A 26241-nucleotide genomic window follows, 5' to 3' on the forward strand; every position below is an offset into this window, starting at 1 on the left:
GTTGACTCACCCAAGCCAAACCGGGGTATGTCTTTCTTAACCCTTTCTCACCCCCCCCCCCACATCCGGTCGCCAGCTCCTGTCATCTCTTCCTCCTGAATCTCTCTCCCCTCCCTTCTGTTTTCTCCATCCGCACTTCTGGGCCTGGCTCAGGCTCTCTCAGTCTGTCCCCTGGACCCCAGAGGCAGCCTCCTCCCTAGCCTGCTTGTCCCCAGGCCTGCCCCCACCAATCCATTTCCATGCTGTTGCTAGAGGGATCTTTGTAGGACACAGCCCCCTCCCGTTTCCTTCTGGCCTCTCTGCCATCAGTCTCACCCTATCAATCCAAGGAACCAAAGAAGTTTTTCTATAACATAGCCTCTAGCATCACCTGACCCCTCTCCCAGCTCTTCCTAGATTTTTGAATGAAGTCATCCCAACCTGTAAGCATCGGGTCTCTACTCAGCCTCCTGTCCCCTCACTCCAGCCCACAAGCCCAACTTTCCCACCTTTGGGAATCACATGCAATCCAGGGGACACCCCCATGCCCCCTCTACCCTGCTAGACAACCTCCATGCCTCCCACCTGCTCTCTATCTAATATCCTCCTGTCTTAGGACTGAGTCTAGGACACCTCCTCTGGGAAGCCTGCCAACCCACAATCCAAATCAGACATCCCTCATTTGTGTCCCCAAAACCGCCCCTGTCCTTGTGCATGGGGCACTAGGTTGTCACTGCTTGCCTGATTTCCCTGAAAGTCTTTCATCTCTACCTCCCTTGGGCCCAGCACGTTGCCTGGCATAAAGTAAGCACCCAATAAACTTCCATTTGAGCATATGTTAAGTTCCCTATAAAACCTCAGCTGCCGCAAATTCTGCCACCAGTCTGGGTGTTCTTCTCTGGGAGGGCTCCTTCAGTTTTCAAAACAGGAGGCTCCCATAGATTTTCAGCGGGAAAATGTAAATTGTTGCCTTTCAGCTTGACGGGATGAGGGTTCCTTCAACTTTAGAAGCTTCAGTTTGTAGTGATTTTTTTTTTTTAAGCAGTAAAATTTCAGCAATTACGATCTATGCCAGAACCCTAAGCCTCCTCCTCTACCCTCAGGAGTTCCTCCACTTAATTGCAGTGCTGAGCGGAGGGAAGCTGCCCTTCCAGAAATGAGATGGAAACCACTAAATGTGGCCGCTGCTTCTCCTTCGTAGCTGGGGTAACAGTGTGGGAAGGAGGGGCTGTCCTGGTGGGGGTGTTGGCTTGTTTCTAAGGGCTGCCCGCTCCTCTGCCACCACCCACAGGCTCTGTGTGGTTTGGATCCCTTCTGCCCAGAGCTACTGAGACATGTAACAAGAAGCTGGTTTTCAAACTCTTAGTTAAAACAGGTTCCTGCATCCAGGGCCAGAGCACAGCATCTGCACCCCTAAGATGTCAAAACTCATCCCAAGTAAGCGATGCCGCGTCTAAGGTTTCCCTCCACGGTGGTCATGGCTGGAATGGCTGCATATTTAGAAACAGCCCTCGCTTCAAGCCCCATTTCTCAGTTGTCATTTATGGACATTCATCCTATGGGAGAAACATTCCCTGTGTGAACCGCCTCCTGTAGCCTCTTAAGTAAACAGGTCATTTTTAAGGGCGATGTTAGAAACTTAAGAGGTTGGGATCATTTTTAAATAGTATTCTGTGGACTGCAAGGAAAGTTGTTTTGCTTCAGGGTCTAAGAATAAGTCTGGTTCCACCACTTGCTAGGTTTAGGATGAAACACAATTTATTGGAGCTCCTGAGCCTCTGTTACGTCATCTATAAAATAGGAGCAGTAATCTACCCGCTCAGTGGGAAAGCATCTACTGGAATACATTTAGTAGCCAGGAAATATTAAGTTACTTCTGTCTGCCCTAATCCCATATTCCACCTCTCCCCCAAGAATAACAACATTACACCCTGGCCGGTGCGTGTGGCTCAGTTGGAGCGTCGTCCTGTGACACCAGGAGGTTGCGGGTTTGATTCCCCTTTAGGGCACATACCTAGGTTGCAGGTTTAATTCCCGGATGGGCGTGTATGGGTGGAAACCAGTTGATGTTTCTCTCTCACATGGATGTTTCTCTCTCTCTCTTTTTCTTCCTCTCTCTCTCAAATCAATAAACATATTTTTAAAAATTAAAAAGAAGAATAACTACATCACAACGGACTTCAACATGAAGGATTTAATCCTCACTGAGGATATGTTTATTGATTTTAGAGAGAGGAAGAGACAGAGAGAAAGAGGGAAACACCAATGTGAGAGAGAAACATTGATTAGTTGCCTCTTATATGTGCCCTGACTGGGGATCAAACCCACAACCTAGGTATGTGCCCTCACTGGGGATTGAACCTGCAGCCTTTTGGTGCATGCATAATGCTCCAACCAGGTGAGCCACCCAGCCAGTGCTCAACATGAAGGACTTAAATGCAAACATTTTAAATAGCCAACCTTAAAGAAACACTAAAGATTTTATTTGTAAAAACATGAAGATTGCACTTATTCATTCTTCTGCACACCCCTGACAATCTTTAAATTCTGCTTAGTGGAGTCAGCAGGCAGAGGGGAATCTGGATTCCAGGTGTGTGTTTTGCTTCCAAAAAGGGCATGGGTATTGAAGATCTGTTCCTAAAATCTGAAGTTCAAGAGAATTTTCTGGAAGCAGTTTATCCAGAACCTCCCCCCTCACTCCCCTGAGGAGGTCCTGCATTATATTTTGCTGAATAATTGATTTTCTCAACACAAATATACATCATCTGCTGGTCACCCCAGCATCTTGGGTGCCCCTTGGCCCTGTCCCTGATGCCCCACAGCTCGGCAACCACAGACGTGGTCACCTCTGTTCCCCGCCCCTGCCATCCTGGCTCTGACCCATTTCCTGAGCTGCTGCCGGACATTCCTACTTTGCCATCTGGGGTCCCCAAGTGAGTTCCACGCAACACCCGCACCTCAGGAGCTCTGAGCAAGCGCAGGGTTCCAGACCCAATAAGCTTGGGCCCACCTTACTCTTTTCTCAAAGACAGTTGCAGTAAAAATCAGAATCAACAAACAAAGCAATAAAAACCCTCTTTAATTTTGTTTAACCCAGTGTCCCTCCCAACTTAGCTGATCACAGGCCCTTTTATTTACCTCCCTCCTGGGGAACTGAGGGTCTAAGAGCCCATCTTGGAGGATGCTGCTCCAGTTTGCGAATGGGCTACCACCCCTCTGCTTGTTAGACAGCCTTGAGTCCAGACCCTGGTGTGTGAGGACATCCATAGTAACGTCTGTGTGCTGTCAAAGAGGAGCTGGCACGGCTCCAGGTACTGACATGGAACCATCTCCAGGGTCCATGCTGAGCTAAGAAAGCCGAGTATGTGATGAGCTACCAATTGCCCGCATGTGCTCAGATTGGACGAATACCCCAAACCTGGCAGGCTTGTTTGTCCAGGAGAGGGGCACTGGGTGTCGGTGAGGGTGGGGTGGGAGCAGACTCCTTACTGTGTGCTTCCTGGAAACTTTAGAACTTTCTGTTGGTTTGAAGACAGCACTGACCTGCTCCAAACTTCGCACAGAGAGTGGTACAAAGCCCTTGGCCCTGTGGTTGGCCTCTCCCTGCCCACACAGCTTCTCTCATGCCTGGACTGGGCCACTGGCTCCCTGCCCAACCCCCGTCTCTCCTGTGACAGAAGCAATGGGGACTTGGCTCTTTGGGGCCACATCTCAGACTTGCTCTGTTCCGCATGGAAGCCTGCCTCCCACAGAGCATCCTGGCCTGGAATGTGGGACGGCCTAGCCTTTACTTCTCTGACTCTTAACTTGTGAGCCTGGGGGCCCCACAGCCCCTGGGAGATAGTGACCCCTTGGACAGAAAGGCCAGGAACTCCAGGGTTGAACATATGTGATGCAAAATCCCTCTTAGCCTTGTGCCCTAGGGTACTTGGTTGTGCACCTTTATTTTCTTTTCATGGGGCAGTGGAGGATAATGAGCCTGAGCTCACAGGGTTCAGGCATGTTGCGCGTGTCTCTAGAACACCTACTATGGCACCTGGCATTTCAGACATGTTCTTTGTATGCTTGCTGTCTTCCCTTCCCTTCCTCTGCTTTCCTGACGTGACTGTCCACCTATCGTTCCCCTGGGTCTTAAAGTCCTTGAGTTCCAAAGGAAAGAACACAAGGCCAGAAGCCAGACTTTTATTCCAGCTCCCTGGATGACCAGCCCTGGGAAAAGGCCGAGCCCACCAGTGCCCTTTTCTAGCACAAAATCCATATTTATCTCAACGCAGGAGAGCTTTGATCATCCAAACAGCATGGATGCGAAGGGTTAGCACTGCAGGGTGCGTGCAGATGCTCTGCGGCCCGCCAGCTAGCTTATAAGAATATTTGGAAGATGAGTCAGGTAATGTCTTCCATATGCTAAAGAGAAGATGATTTAACACCACGCCAGGTAGAGCAGAGGAGCCCCCGGTCATTAGCAGAATGACCCTGGGCAAGCTCTTAATTGTTCTCGGCCTCAGAGACCTCATCGAAAAGACGAAAATCCTAAAATCCCTCCTCACAGGGGTGGTGGCGAGGGGCACGTGAGGCAGTTCATGGGGAAGGTCTTTGTAAACTGGGCGGTGCTCTACAAACGTCAGCCAGTATTGGCAGCTCACGTGCGTGTTTGTTTATTGTTGCAGCGGAGAGTGCAGGACGTCATCAGCCCCATCGTGTTTGAAGCGGCCTACAGCCTGGATGAGCACGTGACTGGAGAGGAGGAGAAGGAACTGCCGGCTCTGACACCGGTGCTCCGCTGGAAGAAGGGACAAAAGATTGCTCAGAAGAATCAGGTCAGAAACTTACAGCCCACAAGCGGGATGCCCAGGGGGCAGGTGTCCATGGCAGGAGTCATGGCCTTAGCTGCTTGGGGGACTCTGGCCAAGGCACACTCCCTCTGTGTGCGCCCCCCCCCCCTTTCCTGATTCAAAAATGATGAAATTGATGATTTGGGGTGTTGCTTCTAACAACTGCGTGACTGAAATACATCGAGGCTATTCTAAGCAATTAGGGAATTATAATCCCTCTGAGGTCATACATTGACCAGTTGGCCCCTGAACTTGAGTTCTGTTCCTTGACTGTTCTGAGAGCTTAGATCAGCACATTGTCGGTGCTCAATCAATGTCTTATTGGTGGGGGAGCGAGTGGGCTGCAGAAGGAAGAACTCCATCTTGCTAGGATTGGTGCTTGAATTAAAAATGCCCAGCCCCAGTGACCCTGGAAGCTAGAGCACTGTTGAGTGCAGTGGGCCACCCGCCCCATGCAACACTCATCAGATTCTGCAAAGTGCTGTAGTGTGAAGGAGCTTCCGAGTGGGGCTGGGTGCAGGCCATATGAGGCCACATGAGGCCACATGAGGCCGGAGGGAGCCTGTGAGCTGATTCTGTGCAGCAGCGCTGGGCTGCCTGCCCTAAACCATCTGGAGGTGCACAGTGCTGACTACTAATCAGGAAATATGCAAGGCATCTGTGATCCCAAGCCTGTTTAAAATCTTTCCTTAACACCCAAGATCACCACCGGTCCAGGTCCCTGGGGAAGGTCAGATGAAACTGTCCTGGCTAAAGCAGCCTCCTGTGCAGGCAGCGGCAAAGCTGTGCAACCACCCACGCGCCCACTCTCCATGGTTCTTCCAGCTCCTCTGAGCTCATGGGAAGACAAGCAGATCAATGACCCTCACCTTGCACATTAGGGCTGTAAACAGAACCACAGAGAGGTGTTTGGGGTTCAAGAAGTCTGGGCAGATGTTCAATTAAATGATGATTTTTTTTTTTTTACAAAGACGTATCTATTTTCTCCCAAAGTCTCTCCCATGTGGTCTTGGATCCGGTTCCCCAGAAACAGGGCCTGAGACAGGGATTTGCGGGAACCTGGTCTAATGGAGCTACGGTCTTGGGAGAAACCTGTGAGGGAATGAGAGAAGGGGAAGGGGCTGAGAAAGGATGTGCTCTTCGTGCAGGTGTAGCCTTGGCCTGAGATGGGGAAGTCTAGAGTATAAATTACACCAGAGTTGTCCTCTGCTTAAAGTACGGGGCTGGCCTTTGGTACGGGTACTAGCCAGCTGTCAGCTGACCACAGGGTGTGGTAGCAGAGTATAACCCCCCTTGAAGGAGACCCCTTTGGCTGAAATGTGCAGATGTGAGCTGTTCGCTGCTTACACGCGCATCAGCTGTGGGGAAGGGGCAGCAGCTGTGAACGGACCTGAGCACGGCTAACAGGGCCTGCTACCCATACCCATATATACACACAGCCTATTGGCAACACTGCCTTTTTGAATGAACCTCGTCACAGGCTTGGAGCAGGCTCTGGGGGCATGAGGAGAGAGACCAGGGAGTCACTGGGGCTTAAGTGGGGGGGGGGGTGAGGGGGGGAGTTGGCTTGAAGGAGAGAGGAAGGAAGAGAAGATGAGGAGGCAGGGCAGGAAGCTGATGACTTCTCCTTGACTGAGAAGTAGAGATTGGTGTCATCTCCCCGCAGTGAAGTGGGGTAAAGAGATCAGACTGGAGACTCAGTACATTTCCGGGTAGCTAGTCTCCTAGTCTTAGTATTGCTCTGCTCTCTAGGGTGGACTCTTGCTGGTCTGATAAACTTGAGTTACGGAAGTGGCCCAAACTCAGGGGAGTCATTTCAGGGTGCTGGGTGCTTGCTGTGTCCCTGAAATGACCCCAGGCAGGTCACCATCTTCTCTGTTCAGCATCTTGCTTCCCTGGGTGTACCTTCCACAGTGAATCTGACATTTCTTTCTCCAGATCCATCAGTGGCTCAGAGTGGGCTTTCTTTAGTGAAGAGCGTCTTACAGGCTTTACTGAGAGATCAGTATGAAAATGTTATTCTTAGTTATTTCTGGTTCTAGGTGGTTGACTAAGCATAAATATTTGTGTCTGTGCTTTCTGAGACCCCATTAGACTGAGTAGCAATGAGTACATGTGAACAGGAAGGTGAATATTGTGGGAGAAGGGGCATCGGTCAGTAAACAAGTCTGGTCATTTTCTGGAGGAAAGAAGACGGAAGAGTGTTGGTGGGTGAACCTTGCACTATACACAGAGTCTGGGTGCCTGTCTTCCCACGGATCCAGAGACAGCAGTTACAGAGGGTGAAATGGGGCCGAGGGTTAAGTGAAGGTTGATATGTGGAAGAGTTGACTTCCCACCCCTTACCCTATCCCTGCATGCTTCAGGCTTGCCGAATAGCACGCAGCCAGGCATTTTCTTCTCCTCCGAAGAACTGAATAAAAGGCTTGAGAGATAGTGTGGGGTAGGACGGTTCCCAGAGGAATGCCTTCCTTCTGGCAGCTCTCCAAGTTGCAGGAGCTAGCTCACACTCCCACAGATTTTCCAATCAGCTCTTTTACCTCGTCTTAAATAGGAATGAGCAATCAAGGAAACCTGAGACTGGGGGGGCGGGGGGGGGGGTGAGGGAGAATGTGATTCATGAAAAATATATATATATAAACCTACAGAATAACTGATTAGAAGGAAATAAACTACTCATGGAATAGAAACAATTATAAAAATTTAAAACCAACAAATTATGTAATAAACATAAGGAGATTTAAGAATATGTTCCATTTATTATAAAATGATTAAAATTCTATTTCTTTTTAAAGAGAAGAATCAAAGAACAAGGAAAGGGTTCTTAACAATTAATAATGTGGTTGCAGAGCCAGAAATTTAGTAGAAAGAGTAGAAGATCGTGGTAAGAAATCTCCCAGTAAGCTGAGACCTGAATGAATAAATAAATAAATAGTGTAAAGGATTAATTGACAAGGTCCTATAGCCAAGTAATTGGACTATCAGGAAAAGTAAACAGAGAAAATGAAGAAATTATAAGACAGATAATGAAATAAAAAATTTCCAGTGTTAGAGTTTGTTTTTTTTTTAATTTAAGAAGCCCACCGACTTAACAAGCAAGATAAACCAAAAATATCCTAGATACGTCATTTTGAAATATCACTGCTCCTAAAACTTAAGGAGAATTCTAAATGCTTCTAGGAAGATGATATCATATCTTATGTCAGCTTACAATAGAGTTAGAGTCATACAATCTAGTCCATTAGACTCTTTATTAGCAAGATTGGAAGCTAGTATATGGTTAAATAAGGGATTCAAAGTTCTGAAAGTGGTTTTGCAACTAGAATTTTATATGTAGCTTAATAGTCAAGTATGAGGTCAAAATAATTTTTCAGAGAAGCAAGGACCCAGCAAATTTACTTCTCTAGTAAACTCTTCTGAGGAAATTACCCAAGATGCGCTCTAACAAAACAAGGGAGACAAGGAGGGACAAGATGCAGGATACAAGAAACTGTGGAGCTAACTCCCAGAACCTAATGACAGAAAGATTCAGGATTACAACTGTGCAGCAAGTCTAAAAACCAATCAATCTATTTAGAACAGGAGGCCCATGAACTTCAAGAATGAAGCCAGCAATAGACAGAATGACAAGAAAGTCGAAAATATTCAGGATACAGTGTTGATGAAATGTATTTCTTATGGATAAAAAATAAAGGCAATCAGAAACTCCCAGAAAAAAAAAAAATAGAAATATGGTCAATGCATCATAGTTCAAGTATAAGACAAATTAAAATGTGGGGGAATGTTAAGCAAGAAGAAGAGTGCCAGGAAGAGAAGGACTTTGATATGAGAAATAGTCTCCCTTAAGTGAGAGTTGAGAATTCTAGGAGTTCAGCTTTGAACCTGTAGAAGAGTTTATGTAATCATGCCACTCTTACTGGCTCTGCTGGGAACAGGAAGCATATGCCTGTAATAACAATGGAACTGTCTATTGGTGTTCAGTATTCACAATCAATCCCACTTACCATGGTTGTAGTATAAAGTGTAAATACCATGAAATATGATTGTATAGAGGTAAAAATAGAATCACGGAAATTCTCTCAATATCTTAATCTTGGAGGTTTCTGAGCCAAGAGATATAATAGAACTCAATGAAACAAGAAATAGCTGTTTGTTACTTAAAATTGCAGAGGTCACCAGTAGAGCAGTGCCGCTTACAGTGTGGTCACTGAATCAGCAGCGCCAGCCTCTCTTGGGATCTGAGGAGAAATGAAAATTCTTGGGCCCAGCCCCAGACCCGTTGAATTAGATGTTCAGCGGGCAGGTCTCAGCAGTCTGTTTTAACAAGCTGACCAGGTGATCTGATGCAGCTAATATTTAAGAATCATTGCAGTAGAGGAGCTAAGAGTAATGATTTGCCTGTTAAAGTCAGGAAGGTGGGTGGACAGGGGCCGGTATATAAGTGAGATTAAATTCTTGTCTATCATGGCACGAATTCTGTAAGATAATGTCTAAGTCTGCTGGATCAAGAAGTAGTATCAGCATATTTTTTAGAGATCTAGAGATAATCATCAGAAGAAACATGGAATGGACATGGGTCACGGTGGCTGCCCCTAGAGACCAGGACTCAGTAGGGAAGTATGTGGCGGGGGGTAGAGTGTCATTATTTTTGTTTTAACCATGTGTTTCTTTGTTTAAAATTAAAATGCAAAAAAAAAAAAAATACTGTCCTTAGATAGGGAAGATCTGTCCAGGAGCCTGAGAAAAAGTCTGGGAAAGTGATCCTTGCTTATTCTCCTTTTTCTGATTAATAATTTTTTTTTAAAAGATAATTTAATTACCTTCCTCCATATGTCTTCCAGATGTTGGCTCAGTTTGAGGGGAAGAAAGATTCTGAGAGTGAGAGGGAGGCCCACCTCAGGAAGCAGAGCGCTTTCTAACCTCTGTTTGCATACATGATAATGCCACAACGCGCATCTCGCTTCTTTCACTGGGGCTCTTTATGTCATGTGGCCAGATGACATTAGGACTTAAAGGGCTTCATTTCTTCAACTGAAAGGCACTGATCCCATGCTGGTGCACAGGATTGTACCATGGAGTGGATTAAATCACAGCGCTCTTGTCGAGTCAGGGTGTGCCTCCATTGCTGGTCTTGTCCAGGGAGGGTAGCTGCGCAGTGTGAATAACGCGGAGACAGGGACTAGAGCGTGTTACGTGCAGGCTGACCGATGGATCCCAGGCTTTTTGCAGTGAGTGGGAGTGAGTGAGACGGGCAGGCGACCAAGCCTTCCCTCTGCTGGGTGAAGATCACTCTTGGGAGAAAGTGGACCTGGGGGTAGGTGCTAGGCTGTGTGAGTGAGTAGTGGGGTTGCCACTGTTACTGAGAATGGATTGAGATTCTGGGTGCTCTGGGAATAATGGAACAGCAGCACCTCAGGCCTCTGTGGGACATACAGCCTGATGAGCATCGTTCACCCAAACTTTTAAGGAAAGCAGAGACCTGCTTCTCCCTCCTTGGGGGATATTTGTATTCTCTCCATTAACCAGAAGAATATTTAAAAGGACTATAAATCTAAGAGCAACTCAATCATTTGAGCGTTCACTACAGGTAAGACCTTGATAAAAAGACAAATAAAACATTGCTGCTTTAGTGGACGTACAGACAATACAGGAATAAGTATACAGAGCAGAAGGGAAGATTCAGATTAGCGTGTGTGTCTTTCATTCCAGAGACCACTTCTGGCTGAGGAGAAGCTGTTCTGTGAGAACGGGAGAATTAGCCAGAGTTTAAGGGAAAAAGTAGGATTTGGACACTCAAGGCTCGAGGGGTTTGACAAACTAACAGGGAAGGAGGGACTGATGGATGCTAATGGTCTTCCGAGTGGCTGAATGTCTCGTAAGGGGAAGGGAGGGGCCCCTGGGACTGGAGATACAGTCTTACAGTCTAAGGTCACTTGTTCACTTGCTGAGGCATTGGACTTGACCCAGCATCATTCAGTGCTAACCACATACTGTGCTCCAACCACCCTCAAACTACCAAGCCTTTTCTTGCCTCAGGCCCTTTGCACATGCTGATATCTCTTCTGTAAAGCCCTTGCCATGCTTTCTCCACAGCCAGTTCTTCATTGTTTAGGTCTCAGCCTCAATATTACCTGCTCAGGGAACCATCCCCCAACTACCCTGTGCTTCCTGACCTTTTGATTTCTTTATGACACCTATCACAGTTTGTCATTGTTTTGTCTAATTGCTTTTCTGTCTCCCTTAACTAGAATGGAAGCCCAGTGAGGGCAGGAATGTATTTTATCGTATTTGCTGTTCATCCCCAGATCCTAGCACACTGCCTGGTAGATATGCTCAGTAAATCTATCTCAGTGGAAGGAGCCCTTCTGAAAGCACACAAGTCTAGGTCATCCTGCATAGGTTGGACATCATACCTGAATTTCTTCACTACCAGATTCAGCCAGCTCTTTAATTCACAGATGTGTACTCTGTGAGCTTGCTGGGATTCCTCCCAGTCAGGAGACCGTGGCGTGTGATGTAGGAGGACTTCCCTAATGCAACAGCACACATGTGCCTGCGTGAATCTCCTTTTCGAAAAACCAACTGCAGGAAATACGGCTGGTGAAAGAAAAGCCATTGGCTAAGTAGAGAATACTCCTTTACCATCTTTCAAGTGAAAAATGAGCTATTTTTAACTCTTAATATTAATTTTTAACTACGTCAAAGCCATCAACTTTGGATCTCCATTGTGCAAGAAGCCGCCATCTGTTCTTCCCCACCTCAAACCCCTTAATGCCTGGGGTGTGGGCGTATCGCCCTTTGCCTCTGAAAACCCACTGTTTGTTCAGCCTGGATGTTAGGTAGTACTTTCCAGGAGGAAGTGTTCAGCCAGCTTCAAATGCTGTTATTTACAGCTCTAAAGTTTATTTTCGTTTTCACATAGAAGGTCTCTGCAGCAGGATGGAAAATCGGGTGGGGGCGGTTGTTGGAGGGGTGGAAGAGAGTGCAGAATAACTCCAGACATCAGAGCCAGACGGGTGTCAGAGATCCAGTCTGGGGGGTCCAGACTATGCACCTGGATTCATGGGAGCAGTTTTGCCCAGCGGAGGAGGAGAAGGGGTGTTAGAGGAAGAAGTTTCCACACCTTCCCATCTCAATTTCAACTGGATCAGCCCTGCTTTTATATGCATTTGCTTCTGGGTAATCCTTTCAGAAAGGGCATCACGGTGAAATGTGCAGGAACACCATCTATTTCAAGTACTTTTGAGGGAAACAAGTAATTGAACTGACTTACCGGCCAGAGAAGTCTGGCTTTGTCTCTGTGTCTCAGACGATGTCCCCTCCAAGGATAACCCCACAAGCAAAGGCGAGAGGACTCCCGCCTCTCCAAGGCTGGGCTGTGTCCTACAAGTGACCTGTTGAATTTATAAACTTTCTTCTTCAGCGTTAGGTTTTATCTTGTAATTCACAGAAAAGGTGTGGTCTGGCCTCCCCCCCACACACACTGCCCTCCCCCCAACTCCCAAACTCTTTTTAGAGGAAAATAGTGTTTTCCCCCAAACCTTCAAGCCTGTTAGTTTTTCCTTTGCCTTGCCCTGCCTTACTGATAAGCTGCTCTGCAAGTGTGCTCGTGTGCTAGTGTGTGAGGGAATGAGGGCTCCTGCCCAGTGGACAATCTCTGGCTGGGGAAGAAACATGAGCCTCTCCCTTGTTATCTTCTGAGATGGTTTAGAAAATCAAGGGCACGGCACTGCTACCTAGGTCACACCTGGGGCCCCATTTAGGTGACGTTCTTGCAGGTAGATGGGGAGAAGTCTTGCTGGCCTCCTCTTTGTTCCTAGGGCCATCTTTCTCACCGTCACCTGATTCTGCCTGGCTCGGCAACTTCCAGCATCACCGCAGGCATAGCTTTCCTTTACTCTGGCAGTACCAGTGCCTTCATTGGACTGAGTTGGTTCTGTTTTCTGCCTCTTGTGACTAATTAATAGCAATTAAAAAAAATAAACCTACTATCACCAAGTCCAAGAAACTGACCCTCCTTTGGACGGGACAGCTGGGCTGAGTCTCCTACTCCTTGTTAAGGCAGAAAGGAAGATTTTTCCAGTGCAGGTCTGGGTCAGAGAAATGGCTGCTTCAAGGCCTGAGCACCTACCTGGGAAGGAAGTCAGGCTGTCTCTCCTGCCTATGAATTAGAAAAGACATGTGCAAGGAGGAGCCTGCCACCAAAGGCAGAGCTGGGTTTTGTGGGACCTGAAGCTTACAATCTAGGTGCAGAGATGCTCTTGAAGACAAAAAAAGTAAAGTTGTGAATACAAAGTGAGGGGCAAGGCATGTCCATGAGGGGCCTTCGGACTTACGTTTCATTAGTGTGGTGGTAAAGCTACTTTTACCTAACCTCAAAGAGCTGCCCTGGCTGGTATGATTGCTAACCGAAGGGTCACTGGTTCGATTCCCAGTCAGGGCACATGCCTGAGTTGCAGGCCAGGTCCCCAGTTGGGGATGCGCAAGAGGCAACCACACATTGACATCTCTCTCCTTCTCTCTCTCCCACCCTTCCCTTCTCTCTAAAAATAAATAAATAAAATCTTAAAAAAAAAAAAAATAGCTTCTTCGCTTACCTGAAATATTCATGCCGTCTTTACACCCATTTCCTCCTGTTTTCTGCTTGGTTGAGGTGGCAGCGAAAGCACAAATGTCTTCAATTGAAATCTCCTGGAAACTTGGCGCTCTCCTTGCCCCCAGCCGTGTCCAAAAGAACATGGGAATTTTCTCTGTTTGCCCAAGACTGCCGTGAGTTCTCCCCCACAATCAAAGCAAGGAACGTTGGCTGGGACACTTTATTCTTTTGGAAATATGACACAGGAATATGAATTTCCATAGGCAGCATTGCTCCATCTGGCCAGGTGTAGACTGCCCGTTGGCCAGCGATTTTGCTGGAGTCCACGTTGGCACTCTGAGAAGCCGCCTGGACTTACCCTGTGGAATGGAAACCGGTCACCTGGAACTATGTTTGGGGGCAGAGGGGGTGACAATGAAGAAGTTTAATAGTGAATAAATTACGACTAAAAAATGGCAACGGTCTCTTCTCTTCAAAATCCCACTGAAATCCTAAAAGCCAAGCAACAACCGTGAAGAGTCTCTGTCGGCTGAAACACAGGGACGCCACTGTCCATGGATTGGAGATGCCAAAGGGGTTGGCACCAGATTGAGGGAGGGAGAGACAAGCCCACTGTGTACCATAGAAAGAAGACAGTTGTAACTCCTCCCAAAACATGGCTTCTTCCGGCCAGCCCCTACAGATAGGCCCAGCTCGGGCCGCTCCACAAACCTTCTGGAAAGATGTTGGTTCGGCCCACAGAGCGTTAGGCTCCATCACTGGTTGGGGCTTTGGCTCTCTGGGCCCAGCCTTTTGATTGATTGATTGATTGATTGATTGATTTTGATTTTAGATAGAGAAAGGGAGGGAAAAAGGGGGGAGGGAGGAGAGATCAATACCAGAGATCAAACCCACAACCTTGGTGCATCAGGTTGATGCTCTAATCAACTGGGCTTACCCGGCCAGGGCTTTGAGGCCCAGTGTTAGTTAGAAAAAGGACACTGTGTCCCTGGTCACTACTGAAGGGAAAGGATCCCTTCAGCCCTTTTGCAAGGCCCTCAGCCTAATAATCTAATGGCTGCGGACGTTTCCCTTTGAAACTAAAAATTAGAATATGCTCCCATGGCTCAGGCAGGATCCATCTCAAATACAGATATACTGCTTCCCCAAGACAGCAAACGGGGAAATGACCAGAAAGCGATCTTAAGAATTCTTTACTCAACTGATTATTATTCTCTCACATCTGAGGGCTTTTAAAGGTTTTCTCAAAGTTGGAAAGGACACCTACCATGTACCCTTCTTGAAAAAACTACTCAAAGAAGCACTGGAACAGGCTGAAAATGGGTCCAGTAAGGAATGCACTCTGCAGGCGGGACCAGCATCGATTTGCGTTTCCTTAGAGCCTGCAAAGGACCCCCAACCATGCCAGGGAGCTGGCTTCTGGGGACTCGAGGGCTTGAAGGCCTCACAGAAGAATTCCCACTGGTTTGGAAGAAAATATTTGGCTGTTATTCATTCATTTGTCATTAAGTCCTGTGCCAACCTTCCTGTTGTATCTCTTACAGACTGTTTTTGAAAGGAATTGCCGTTCCGAGGACTGTGCCGCTGACCTGCAGCTTCAGGGTCAACTGTTGCTGTCCAGGTAAGTCAGCACTCCTTTTATGACATTGTTCTGGAAAGTTCCTTTGTCTTGACTCCAGGCCCAAAGCCTGAATGTGCAGATTTGCCCAGTGAAGAGGGTAAACAGAGTTGGTGGGTTAAAATGATATTTTGTGGTTTTAAAAAAATGTGTTAATACTATACGATAATTAGTTTGTAATATTATACAAATGCCCCTGGCTGGTTTGGCTCAGTGGATTGAGCGTCGGCCTGCGAGCTAAGTGTCGCTGGTTCGATCTTCCAGTCAGGGCACATCAGAGAAGGAAAACTCTGACTCCAAAAAACCTCCGCTGCCTTGCGGCATACCTCTTCAGGGGAAAGGCTAAGGGAGTAAACCCCGACAGAAAATCCGGAGCCGGAGTCCCTAAGGCGGTTTGACGTTGTAGTCAACACCGGCAACTCCTGCGGCGCACCTGAAGCCAAGCTGTATTGACTCCGTCTTTCCCTTGGACCCTTCAGCTGCGAAGAGAGGGGGGTTCTGCTGCATGGGCAACAGCAGACCCTCCATATCACCCTGCCCAGGCTCTGTAGCTTCAGCTTCACTGGAGAGGACACTCCAGCGACATCGCAAGATGTCGATTCAACACGGGAGGAGACAGATACCGTGTCACTCCCGAGTTGGACTGCACAACCATTCTCGGCGGTGCAGATAGACTCTTAAGAAGCTACACCATCGTCTCTCGAGACAGACGGCTGCCGATGGCCGACGATTATACAAATATTAGTTTAGTTTTTATTTGCAATTCCACATATCTCACAATTTAGCCTATATTTCTAATTTCTGTGAGTATTTGTGTGTGTGTGTATGTGGTGGAGGTGTGTTTTCTGTTTACTCACTGTGTTAAGTTGAACCATATGAAGTTGCCAGTATTTAACTGTTTGGGACAATTCATATGATTGGACTGATCGTTGTATAAAGGTTCTTCTTATTTTTTCCCCCCACACTTAGCAGTATGTCTGCTTTAACAACAAGTAATGGTTCTGTGGCAGAAGGGGGTGAAGGAGGGGGCAGTGAGTCTCTATTGTTTCAGGGTTTCCTCCCAGAGTATGTGAATCCCCCAGGCTAAAGGTGAACCACATTCATGGGGGCCTCCTGTTTCCTCTTTGCCAATCTTGTATTTCAGATTTCTTTTAGATGAAGGTGCTGGCCCTGAGTCACTTAGGCACACTTCAGAGAATGGCTTCCTTTCCGGACAATTTCTTCTGAAAGACTGTTTTAGCCTTGGGGCCAAGAAAGCCCTTCCGTATGATTTATTACCATTTCTCAAAAATAGTCATCCGTTTTGATAGTGATTCTCTAAAATGCCCTACTTTGTCCCTTATTTGTACTTGTGAAAGTGAAGTTTGTGTGGAATGAAAGAAATATCCCCTCATGAGCTAGTGACTGCCCTAGGACACTTAGGATGATAAATGTATATTATTCATCAGGGAGAAGTAATACTAAGATTTTTTTTCTTTTGTTTGCATTTATTGGGTGAAAGGTGATGTAATCTCCCCAACACACACACACACACACACACACACTCCTCCAAACCTCTTAAATATTAATTAGCATTACTTTTACCTAGGACAAGATGGAAGATTAAAGTACTACATGCTTTGTCAAGCTTAGAAAACTACTTCAAACTGATGAAGTGGGTGCAGGGGGCTTTTAACCTTAGTAAGAGGGACCTCCTGGAACTATTAGAGAAGCCAAGTCTAAGGAAGGTTTATAAATTATCAGGTCATTACTTTTTGTTTTAAATAGGTCTTCCCCTGAAAAAAGTGTCTTAGGGAAAAAGTAACTTGAAACAAAATATATGGATTTGTTTTGTCTTGAGGCAGACTGTAGATGTTGGAAATTTATTTTGGATTATAGATACATTCATGTGGTGGGAAAATGCTCACTTGTTCCAAGGTTAAATATTAGGTTAGGAAAGTCCTGATGTTTTTACTGCCCAGTGATGGATGATCTAATCTATCTCTATTGAATTGTGCTTTTCATATATTAAGATGTGAAACCCAAGGCTTGTGATCAGTAAGGTAACTTCTGTCTAAAGCTGACTTCACTTCCACAACTTTGCCTCTTTAAGAGTGTTGGTCAGAAACAGTTCTGCTGTGTGGGCCCAGCAATCAGTAATGCGAGAACACCACCTTTTGAGGTGGGCAGGGCCCAGACCCTCACATGTATCAGCTAGCTGTAACCACAAAGTATGCTGCATAACAAACCACTTCAAAACTCCATGGTTTAAAACAGCAATCACTTATTCTCAAGGGTCTGCTTGTCAGCTGAGTGTTGGCTGGTCCAGGCTGGATTCAGCAGGATCTTGGCTGACTTGCTCATGCATCTGGGGTTCAGTAGATGGTGGGTTGACCTCAGGTATGGGTGATCCCATTTATCTCTGCTTCACGCGTCTTTCCTTGTCCTGCTGAAACCCAGTGGGCTGGCCTGGGCATATTCTCCTCCTGGCATAGCAACGGTGGGAGAAAGTAGGCAGAAACATGCAACATCTCTTGAGGCCTGGGCTCAGAACTGCGCATTCTTCTTTCAGCCTTATTCTGTTGGTCACAACAAGTCCATGGCCAAACCCAAAGTCAAGGGACAGGAAAATACTTTCCAACCCTTTAGCAAGAGGAACTGAAAAGGCACGCAGCCAAGGGCACAAGTATAGAAGGGATGGCAAATTGGGACCAATAATGCTACCTACCCTTCTGCGTAATGAACAGGGTAGCTCCATCTCTTTCCTGATGCCTTTTCGTTTTCAGGCCTATTTTAGCCTTTCTCGCAATTCCATCTTTCTACAACTCAGACGTGAGACCTAGAGTCTGGGGAAGGAGACTTTCTGAATCTCAGGAAGCAGTGTGCTTGGAGCAAAACCCTGAGTCCCTCCTTAGGATGAGTTATTTTCAAGGAGGCCTATTAGTCTCCCAAAATAGCCTCTTGGCTGCATCTCCCACTAAACCTTCATTATGCTCTTGGGCCCATAGCTATCCTCAAAGGACTACCAGAGAAATGTTGCCTGCTAATTTGTAGAGATACAAAACCAAACCTGTGGTTTCCATTACATTGGGATTTCCCAGACCTTCATGTAGAGCCAGGCACGAAGTGGAGGAAGGTAGGTACAGTCCGTAAACTGGTGGTGGGAGCCAAGATCTGGATTTGGTTGGCAAAGGCTCAGTGGTTCGAACCAAAAATAATCTTCTTTGGTTATTATTTAATTCTCTTGATTTGTTCTTGCCTGGGGTGGGATGTACATTCCTTTATTGTTCAAGTCAGGGAAGTTCTGGGAATCAGCTCCTCTCCCAATGTTGTTCAGTGTGGGTAGGAGGGGGCAACGGGGGGGGGGGGGTACCACCCGCTCAGTGCTTAAGAGAGGTGGATGGGTCATTCCAGGGTTGTGGAGCAGCTTCCAAGAAGAGGAATTCAGGGGAATAAGGAGGATCCAGGCATCTAGGCAGAGAGAAAATGTGAGCAGAGCAAGGGCGGTGTGGAGAGCAGGATGAAGATCTGCAGGGTCTGGAGTGATGGAGGTGGTCAGGAGAACATAGTGAGAAATGAAGAGATGGAGAGCGGGAGTGGGGAGAGAGGTTGAGAGAGGGAGAGAATAAAAGGATGGTATAGGTCGCTTAGTCCTCTATTCCCACTGGAGTTCTGAGTCAGCCCTTCTCTCCATCCATCTTAGTTCCTGCATCCCTGGCTCAGGTCCATGAAGTGGCCATGGTCTCGGTGGGGGAGCACCCTTGGCAGGGCTGGACTTAGATGTTGTGTTGATCTCCACCCTGGTGCCACCCCAAGGGCTTCTCAGGGACCATTTGGACACAATTTTTGCCTTTTGTGCTGTCTTTAGAACCTCGCTGTCACGTTAGCTCACTGTACTGAAGTTGATACGACGGCGTAGCGGAAAGATGTCTCCAATGACTGGTAGACGGTGTAGTACAAGGTATTGTGGCTGGAAGCAGCTGAGTTCCCACCAGACTGAGGAGCCTTTGTCTCGAGAATACAAGAGGGAAAGACATCTGGGAGTGATTGGGTCACCCAGAGTGGCCCGGGATCGAGCCAGGAAATGCTCTCTGTGACTGGGACTCATGGATGGTTTTATTTTTCTCTCCAGAGAGCTTGAATTCTGGCAGGCCTGTTGTCTCCTAAAACAATCAACTCTTCAATTAAAAGTCCACAATTGTTAATGGTCCGGAGCCTAGTTCCAAAACACATGCCATTTCCAAAAATGTCTGGGAATGGGGATGAAGCTATATAGATAGTTTCTATCAAACAGGACTGAAAATTCCATTTGTAAAATGATGCAACTATATTTTGTTTTGTCTGTCTGAATACTCATAGTACCTAAGAATGCATCACATGTTATTAGGATAAAGAAAAAGAAATATAGGCAATGACAGTTGAGCTAAAAAAATATTTTTTGATGCATCCCACAGGAGACCAGTGGAACATTTCAGTGCCTTCTGGCTAGCCAACTCCAATAATGAAAGAACTCTTAAGGGAGGTGAAAAGACATGGTAGAATATTTATGAAGTTAGAAGAACCATCTAGTGACCACATATAATGGTTCTATGGTTATAGCCTTACTAATGCTACTACCACGGTAGGGGCGGGGGAGCCCAGTGAATTTCCCAAAACCCTTGGCTGGGAGATGGGTAGCTTTAGCCACGGAAGATCAGCCTTCAAAAGGAAGCTCACTGCACACAGAAAGCTATTTAGAGTGTGAAACAAATTGTTCTCCTTCTCAAAAGTGGCAAAGTGGCCAGAATCATTAACTACACAGAATAGGGTAGAATTAAAGTGGTTTTATGAAGGGGAAGAGATGCTTGTTTATTGAGAACCTGCACGCACTAGGTACCCTGCAGAGGCCTCAGTATACAGAAACACACTGTAGTGTCTTGCCAGCTGTGCAACCTTGGGCAAACTCCTTAACGTTTCTGGGACTCTGTTTCCTCATCTGTGAAATGGGAGAAATGAGAGCCACCCCTTATACGACTATTTTGAGTGTTTATTGAGTTAAAATGTAGTTAAGTGCTCCCAAAAGTGGTTGGCATATAGTAAGCACTCAGTAGATGAGAGCTAATGTTATTTTGTTTAATCATCTCAGCAACTCTGAGAAGCAAATGTATTGCGCTCTCTTTAGTAGGGAGGGTACAGAGGCTCGAGGAGGCCAGACGACTTGCTCAAGGGCTCATGGCGGTGGGGGTGGGGAATTAAAGCTGGAGATGTCCAACTCTATATCCTGCTCTCTGCCTGTACATGGGCCCCAGCTGCTGTTGTGGTCTGATATCATCAGGTGGCTCTAGACCAAGGCTGGGGACCTTGGGGGTCCCCAACTCAGAAAGGAGGTTGATGGATAAAAAATCCATAATCAGAGATTCCTCCCTCCCACCCCACTCATGTTCCCTGATGGCCGTCTGATGTGACTGGTGGCGCCTGCTCAACGGCTCTTCTCTCTGAAGATGTTAGGCCCAGTCCTGCAGGGTTGATGACAGTCCCTGCAGGAGTCGTCGAGTTCTTCATCCTCGTAGGTCGAATCGTTCTTTCCTGGGAGGGTCTCAGATTTGACCATGAGCTTGTGGGGCTGGCATATCAAGAGTTCCCTCAAATGTAACAACAGCAACATCGTCATTATCGTTATTATTATTATTGAAGGAAAGAAGGAAGGTGAGTGGGCACTGATCAGAAACCTAAAAGCGTTCGCTCTTGCCAGAATATTAGCCATGTGCTTTATTTATTTCTTCACTCCTTCACTTTTTGCACCAGAGCTGGGGGGGCGGGGGTTGGGGGGGTTGTTGATTGGGAACAGCTGGCCTTTGTAGTTGCTGTTTCTGGAATCTCTGGAAACAGAAGCAGTTCTTTCTATGGGGTATTACTGAAAAAAAAGGTGAGATGCTCTCTGAATGAGAGACGACACTCTGCTCATCCTCGTCTCCTCTCTCAGGATAAGCATTTGCTCTGATGCAGGTGTCTCCCACATTTCAGGAATACACGTGGCTGGTGTTACCTAGGCAGAGGGTGTGATTTAGGTCCTGGGAAGGCGATCAGCAGAGTAAGGCAGGCAAAGAGACATTTACACACTGGAAGAGGTATCAAAGGGTATGGTCTACCCACCGGGCAAGAAGTGACAGGGTGCTAATATATTCATTTATCTCACAAATAGCAATGGAGCTTTTGTTATGCATGTACCAGCCCTGGTGTAAACAAACACAGATAAAGTACTGCATCACAATGTTATCTACCTGAAAGCGGACACACAGGTGAAAACAGTAACTATAATTCACTGTGATCCCTGGAAGCAGAGGGAAGAAACACCCACTGTGTCTGAGTTGGAGTTTTCTGAGACCCTGAGTCAAGGATCTGAGGTTGAATAATTTCACTGAGAAGTGCAGGGAACAAAGGTAGGGGAGTAAAGAAGTATACAGGGAAGCCTGCCAATAAGGGTGCGACATAACACCAGTGTTTCAGTTACTTATCGCTGTGTAACAAGTCGTCCCCAAACATCATGCCTCATGACTAGAACAACCACCATATGTTTGACTCTAGATCCTATGGGTCAGCTCCTTAGGCTGGGCTCAGCTGCTCGGCTCTTCTGGTCTCCCGCATGGGTCTGCGGCCAAGTCCAGGCTGTCTAGGTGCCTCTGTTCATCATGAGCAGCTCATTGTTGGCTGGGTTCCTCCTTTGTCCTCCACATGGTCTCTCATCCTGTCACAGACTAGCCCAGGCTGCTTCTTTTCTTAAAAAAATATTAAATGTATTGGGGTAACATTGGTTAATAACATTATAAAAATTTCAGATGTACTTCATTGTGTGCTCACCACCCAAAGTCTAGTCTCCTTTCGTCACCATATATTTGACCCCCTTTACCCTCTTATAGTGTGTGTGTGGGGGGGGGAGCAGGGGAGGTCCAAAAACTAGAACAGCCGTGAATAAGGCCTCATGAGGCCTACTTTTGAACTGGTATTTTGTCACTTATGCCAAAGTAAAGTCACAGAGCCAATCAGATTCAGGGGATGGGGAAATAAACTCTCCTTCCTAATGGGATGAGCTGCCATGTCATGTGACAAAGGATATGAGTAGAGAGAGGCTATCCGTCAGCTCATCAGCACCAGCTACCACAGGGAAGCACTGGGCATGGTGGAAAATATACACCACAAAATGGTTGCCTGTGAGGGGAAAGAGGCTCCAACTATGGAGTCACTGGGTGAGGGCTACTCTGGGGTTGGGCGGGGAGGGACATTTAATTCCCCTGGCACTTCCAACCTAAGACAGTAGCCTTGTCTGGTTCTGTGAAAAGGCCCTTATATACAGAGATGCAGGCATTGGCAGGCCAAAGTCAGCGAGAGCATATGAAACAGCCCGAGGGGGCAGCCGGGCAGGTGTGACGTCTGCTACAGCTGCTTTCTCAAAGGATCTCCGTTGGTGAATTTGCATTGGCGCTTCCAACGAGAGGGTTATATCGCCTTTGGACACCAAGACTTCTTCCCATTAACTTCCTGGGAATGCTTTCTTTCCTTCTTTTGCCAAACACCCAACATTCTCCTTCTGCACTTGTCTGCCTCTTGTTCCTTTTCCACTCCTTTCCCAAGCATAGCCATGTACTGCCCACATGCCAAAGGGCATTTGGCTTCAGAGCCAACCCATGAGCCAAGTACAGGGCTGGGCGCTTTGTTCCCATATTCCTGAGGACAGCAGATGAGCGATGTGTCCACAGCACATCCGAGGCAGAGAGGATAAGGCCTCTGACCCCTCTGTCATCCTGGGAGGGATCTGGGTGGAGCTGGGCCACACAGCTGTGTTTCTTTGGAGCCCTGGCTCCAGCTCAGCCCCGAGATGAGCACAGGATGGTGACTCTGTGACTCTGAGACACCCCCTCCAGTGTCCTACAGAGTAACTCAGGCAGGATAGAAACAAGTCCAGCTCACAGATTCTTCGAGGCTGGTGGTTTTCACGTATGTACTTGGAACCATGGCATTGCAGATACAGAACAGGAAGCTGGCAGGCATGGATTTGAGACATTTCTCTGAGATCAAAAGGAAGTTAAATGGCAGTGGCAGGAAAAACACCTGCTGGGAGGTTCCCGAATCCAAGTCCAGTGTTCCAGCCATGAGACCTGTGGTGTCTCTCTTGAAATAGCCATGGCAGCTTGGGGAACTGGCCTGTCTCTCACTCCCACTGTGATGGGCTGCTGACCAATTTAGGAAACTTTTACCTATCTCAGCGATGATCTGATTATTTCTTCAACGGCCTACTGGCCTCAGTGTGAGGCTGTGGACAGTGGGCCATCACCCTAGGAACTGACCTTTTCCCCTTTGGGGAAGTCCCTTCATTTTTAGAGACCCCCACCCCCCCAAATGAGCAGCAGAAATCTATCCCAACAAATACTGGATTTCAGGGACAGCCTTCCTCCTGCTGAGCAGACACCGATGGAGATTTTCCATCTGGCTGGTGAGAGAATGGGGAATCCATAGAGGAGCATGGAAGGCAGGCTGAGGAGTAACCATGGCAACCACAGAAAAAGCTGGGAACACGCTTATAGCTGGCCTCCCTCCCAAGCAACCTGGGAAGGCTGGGTCTACCTCACAGGTGTACCTAATAAAATGTTATGTGGTCGTATTTTCCCTGGCTCCCAAATATAGCCAACCATTAGAGGCTTTATGTGGAAGCATCTCAAAATGATACGGCTGTTATTTCCTTCTTCCTGGACATTCAACCTAAGAAAAAAGGACCTGTCCAGGGGAGGTAGCAACTGGGTTCCTCATGACTCGCACATCGAGAGCAGGCGGGGAGCCCTGTGCTCTGTCTTCACTAAGGTTTCTGCAGTTTATTCTGTGTGACTGCTGTTGGTCTCTTGCCACTAACACTAGGCTCGCCCATCCCACAGCAGACTCAGTCACTGTGAGAAAAGCCAGATTCCGAAGATGCTCAGGGGTTTTGTTGTTTCCTGAGGCCAACCTTCCTCCGCGCAAGGTTTTCTCGTTGGCGAGCCCACACCCTCTCATTAGCTCCTCTCCCGAGTGTCTTCTGGGCCACCTGACATAACCGCGGGCGAATGGGAAGGCGGCCCTGCCACTCTTCACAAATGAAAACCCAAGGATGGCTGTGGCTGAGGAGCCTTCTCCCTTACCCGCAGTGGTCACTGGTCCCTCCCCCAAGACAGAGGTGACAGACTCTGAAATAACATGAACTGCCCATAAGTCACTGTTCACCGATGTCGCAGTGAGATGGGAGGTGCCATGGAAAGAACTTCTGGATACCGGGAGCCTTCTTGCCTGACTCTGTTCCAGGCGAGCTTGATCCAAAAATGACGGGGCTGGGTGGATGCTGTTGGTGCCACACCCAGATCCCTTGACTGGGCAAGTGCCATGTTCCCAGCTGTTGGCCGCTGAAGGCTCACAGCTGTTCTGCCTCTGGTCTGGAGAATGGCCCTCACCTCACAGGAGTCCTCTTGCCTGCAAGGTTACACCCACCCTGTGGCAGCCCTCAGCCAATGACTGACTGATCTGAGGTACCAAAAGCTAGCCCCCCTGTGTCAAGTGTGGGTAACTCCATGCAGTGGTTTGTGCTCTAGAGCCCTGGTGTGAATCAGACCAAGGCTAAGGCTAGATTCTGCCCAAGACCACGGCCCTGAGCAGCTCCTTCCTGCCCTGCCCCATCTGCTTCCCCCGCCCCACTTGCTCCTTGGGACATCTCCCGATTGACCCACCCGAATCCTGTCACAGGCTGCTGCTGCCAGGGGACCCGACCTGAGACCCTGTTGAACTTAGACCTCCTGTTTTGTTGGTGTGTTTGGTCTCAGATCTCCTGACCAGGCAGTCTTAGTCCTGTTTAGGACTGAGTTTCAAAAGGGAACCAAATCCAATGTATTCTATCAGATATTAATGGGGAGAAACAGTTGCTAGTAGGCTTTTTATCTGCTCTCTTGAAATTGCAGGGGTTTGGACTTTTTATTTCATTTTATTTATTTATCCTCAGCCAAGGGCATACTTCTTGATTTTAGAGAGAGGGAATTAGAGGGGGAAAGAGGGAGAGAAACATCAATTGCTTGCCTTTCGTATGCGCCCCCACCGAGGACCAAACCTGCAACCCAGGCACATACCCTGTCCAGGAATCAGACCTGCGACCCTTTGGTTTGCAGAATGATGCCCAACCCACTGAGCCACACTGGCCAGGGTAGGGGTGGGGCTTTTTCAAACCATGCCTTGGAGTGATGTGTAGGAGGTTACTCCGGGTGGCGAGGGAGACTTTGTGTTTTCCAGGGTTATTGCTGGTTGCTTCTTCCCCGGGACTTTAGTTTTTAAAGCAGACTATCCCAACACAAGGGATAACAGGAGAGGGGGGAGATTGTGGGAAATGGCTTTCAGTGCAGTAGGTCCTCTGTGAAGGGAACGTGAAGCTGTTGCCATCCTCAGTGCCTAAGAGAACGCGTGATATTCCGGCGGAGTAGTCAGCCTTCCTAGCCAGGAACACTGGGCTCTTTTTTGAGAATGTTTTCTGTGATAATGAGACTCGAACAAGAGGAGAATGCCCCTCTCTTTCGGTCAACAGTTGTGCTTCTTCAAGAAAAAGAAGACAAATTTTAAAGTTTCTCTCTCTTTTCTTTTCTTTTTCTGTTGTGGAAGGATACTAACAATGTAACCTCCTAAAGCCAAGAAGGAGAAGATTCTCATTTTCACGCCTCCCTGACCAGCTTCCCCCATTTTAAAGCTGACTCATTTTTAGTCCCGGGATAGTGGAATTGAAGTGAATGAAATCAAGGCACTTACAAATATCTTATTCTGTATCTGTTGGAAATGCCATTCTTACCTTTCCTCCTGGCATCGGAGTCTGAGCATGCTCTCTCCCTCCCCTCTTTGTCCACATGGTCTTTCCTTCCCATCCTTACATGAAGTCCCTCACTGTCATCTGCCCAGAGGACAGAGGTCTTAACCCCTTGGTGATCAGTGCATAGAATTCATAGGATCTGTGAACTTGGGTAGGAAAATGATCGCATGTTTATTTTCACTGAATTCAAATTGGAACCGAGTATTTTATTCAGTTATGAATGTAGACAGCAAAGCATAGGAATATTAGTAGGACCTGTGACTGTCACATGTAGACACTGACATTTTCATATTGAGCTACTATATTGCAGATATTTCAAATATCATTTACATCCATCCCAAGTTCACAGTTATGGTAGTTTTTAGATCTACCACTCAATCTTATTAGTCAGTGT

General features: G+C 47.3%; 1 protein-coding gene across 1 annotated transcript in view; it reads left to right on the forward strand.

Annotated features, from left to right (window-relative positions):
* ITGA9 (integrin subunit alpha 9) overlaps positions 1–26241 on the forward strand; it is a 293781-nt gene that overhangs the window by 153966 nt on the left and 113574 nt on the right. Inside the window, exons 16-17 of the mRNA XM_090284501.1 lie at positions 4647–4796; positions 14952–15028. Of these exons, the coding sequence (XP_090140627.1) occupies positions 4647–4796; positions 14952–15028 (227 nt within the window). The remainder of the gene's footprint in view (positions 1–4646; positions 4797–14951; positions 15029–26241) is intronic.

The sequence above is a fragment of the Furipterus horrens genome, unplaced genomic scaffold, assembly GCF_987537825.1.
Source record: "Furipterus horrens unplaced genomic scaffold, mFurHor1.1.pri manual_scaffold_7, whole genome shotgun sequence".
Taxonomy (NCBI): Eukaryota; Metazoa; Chordata; class Mammalia; order Chiroptera; family Furipteridae; genus Furipterus; species Furipterus horrens.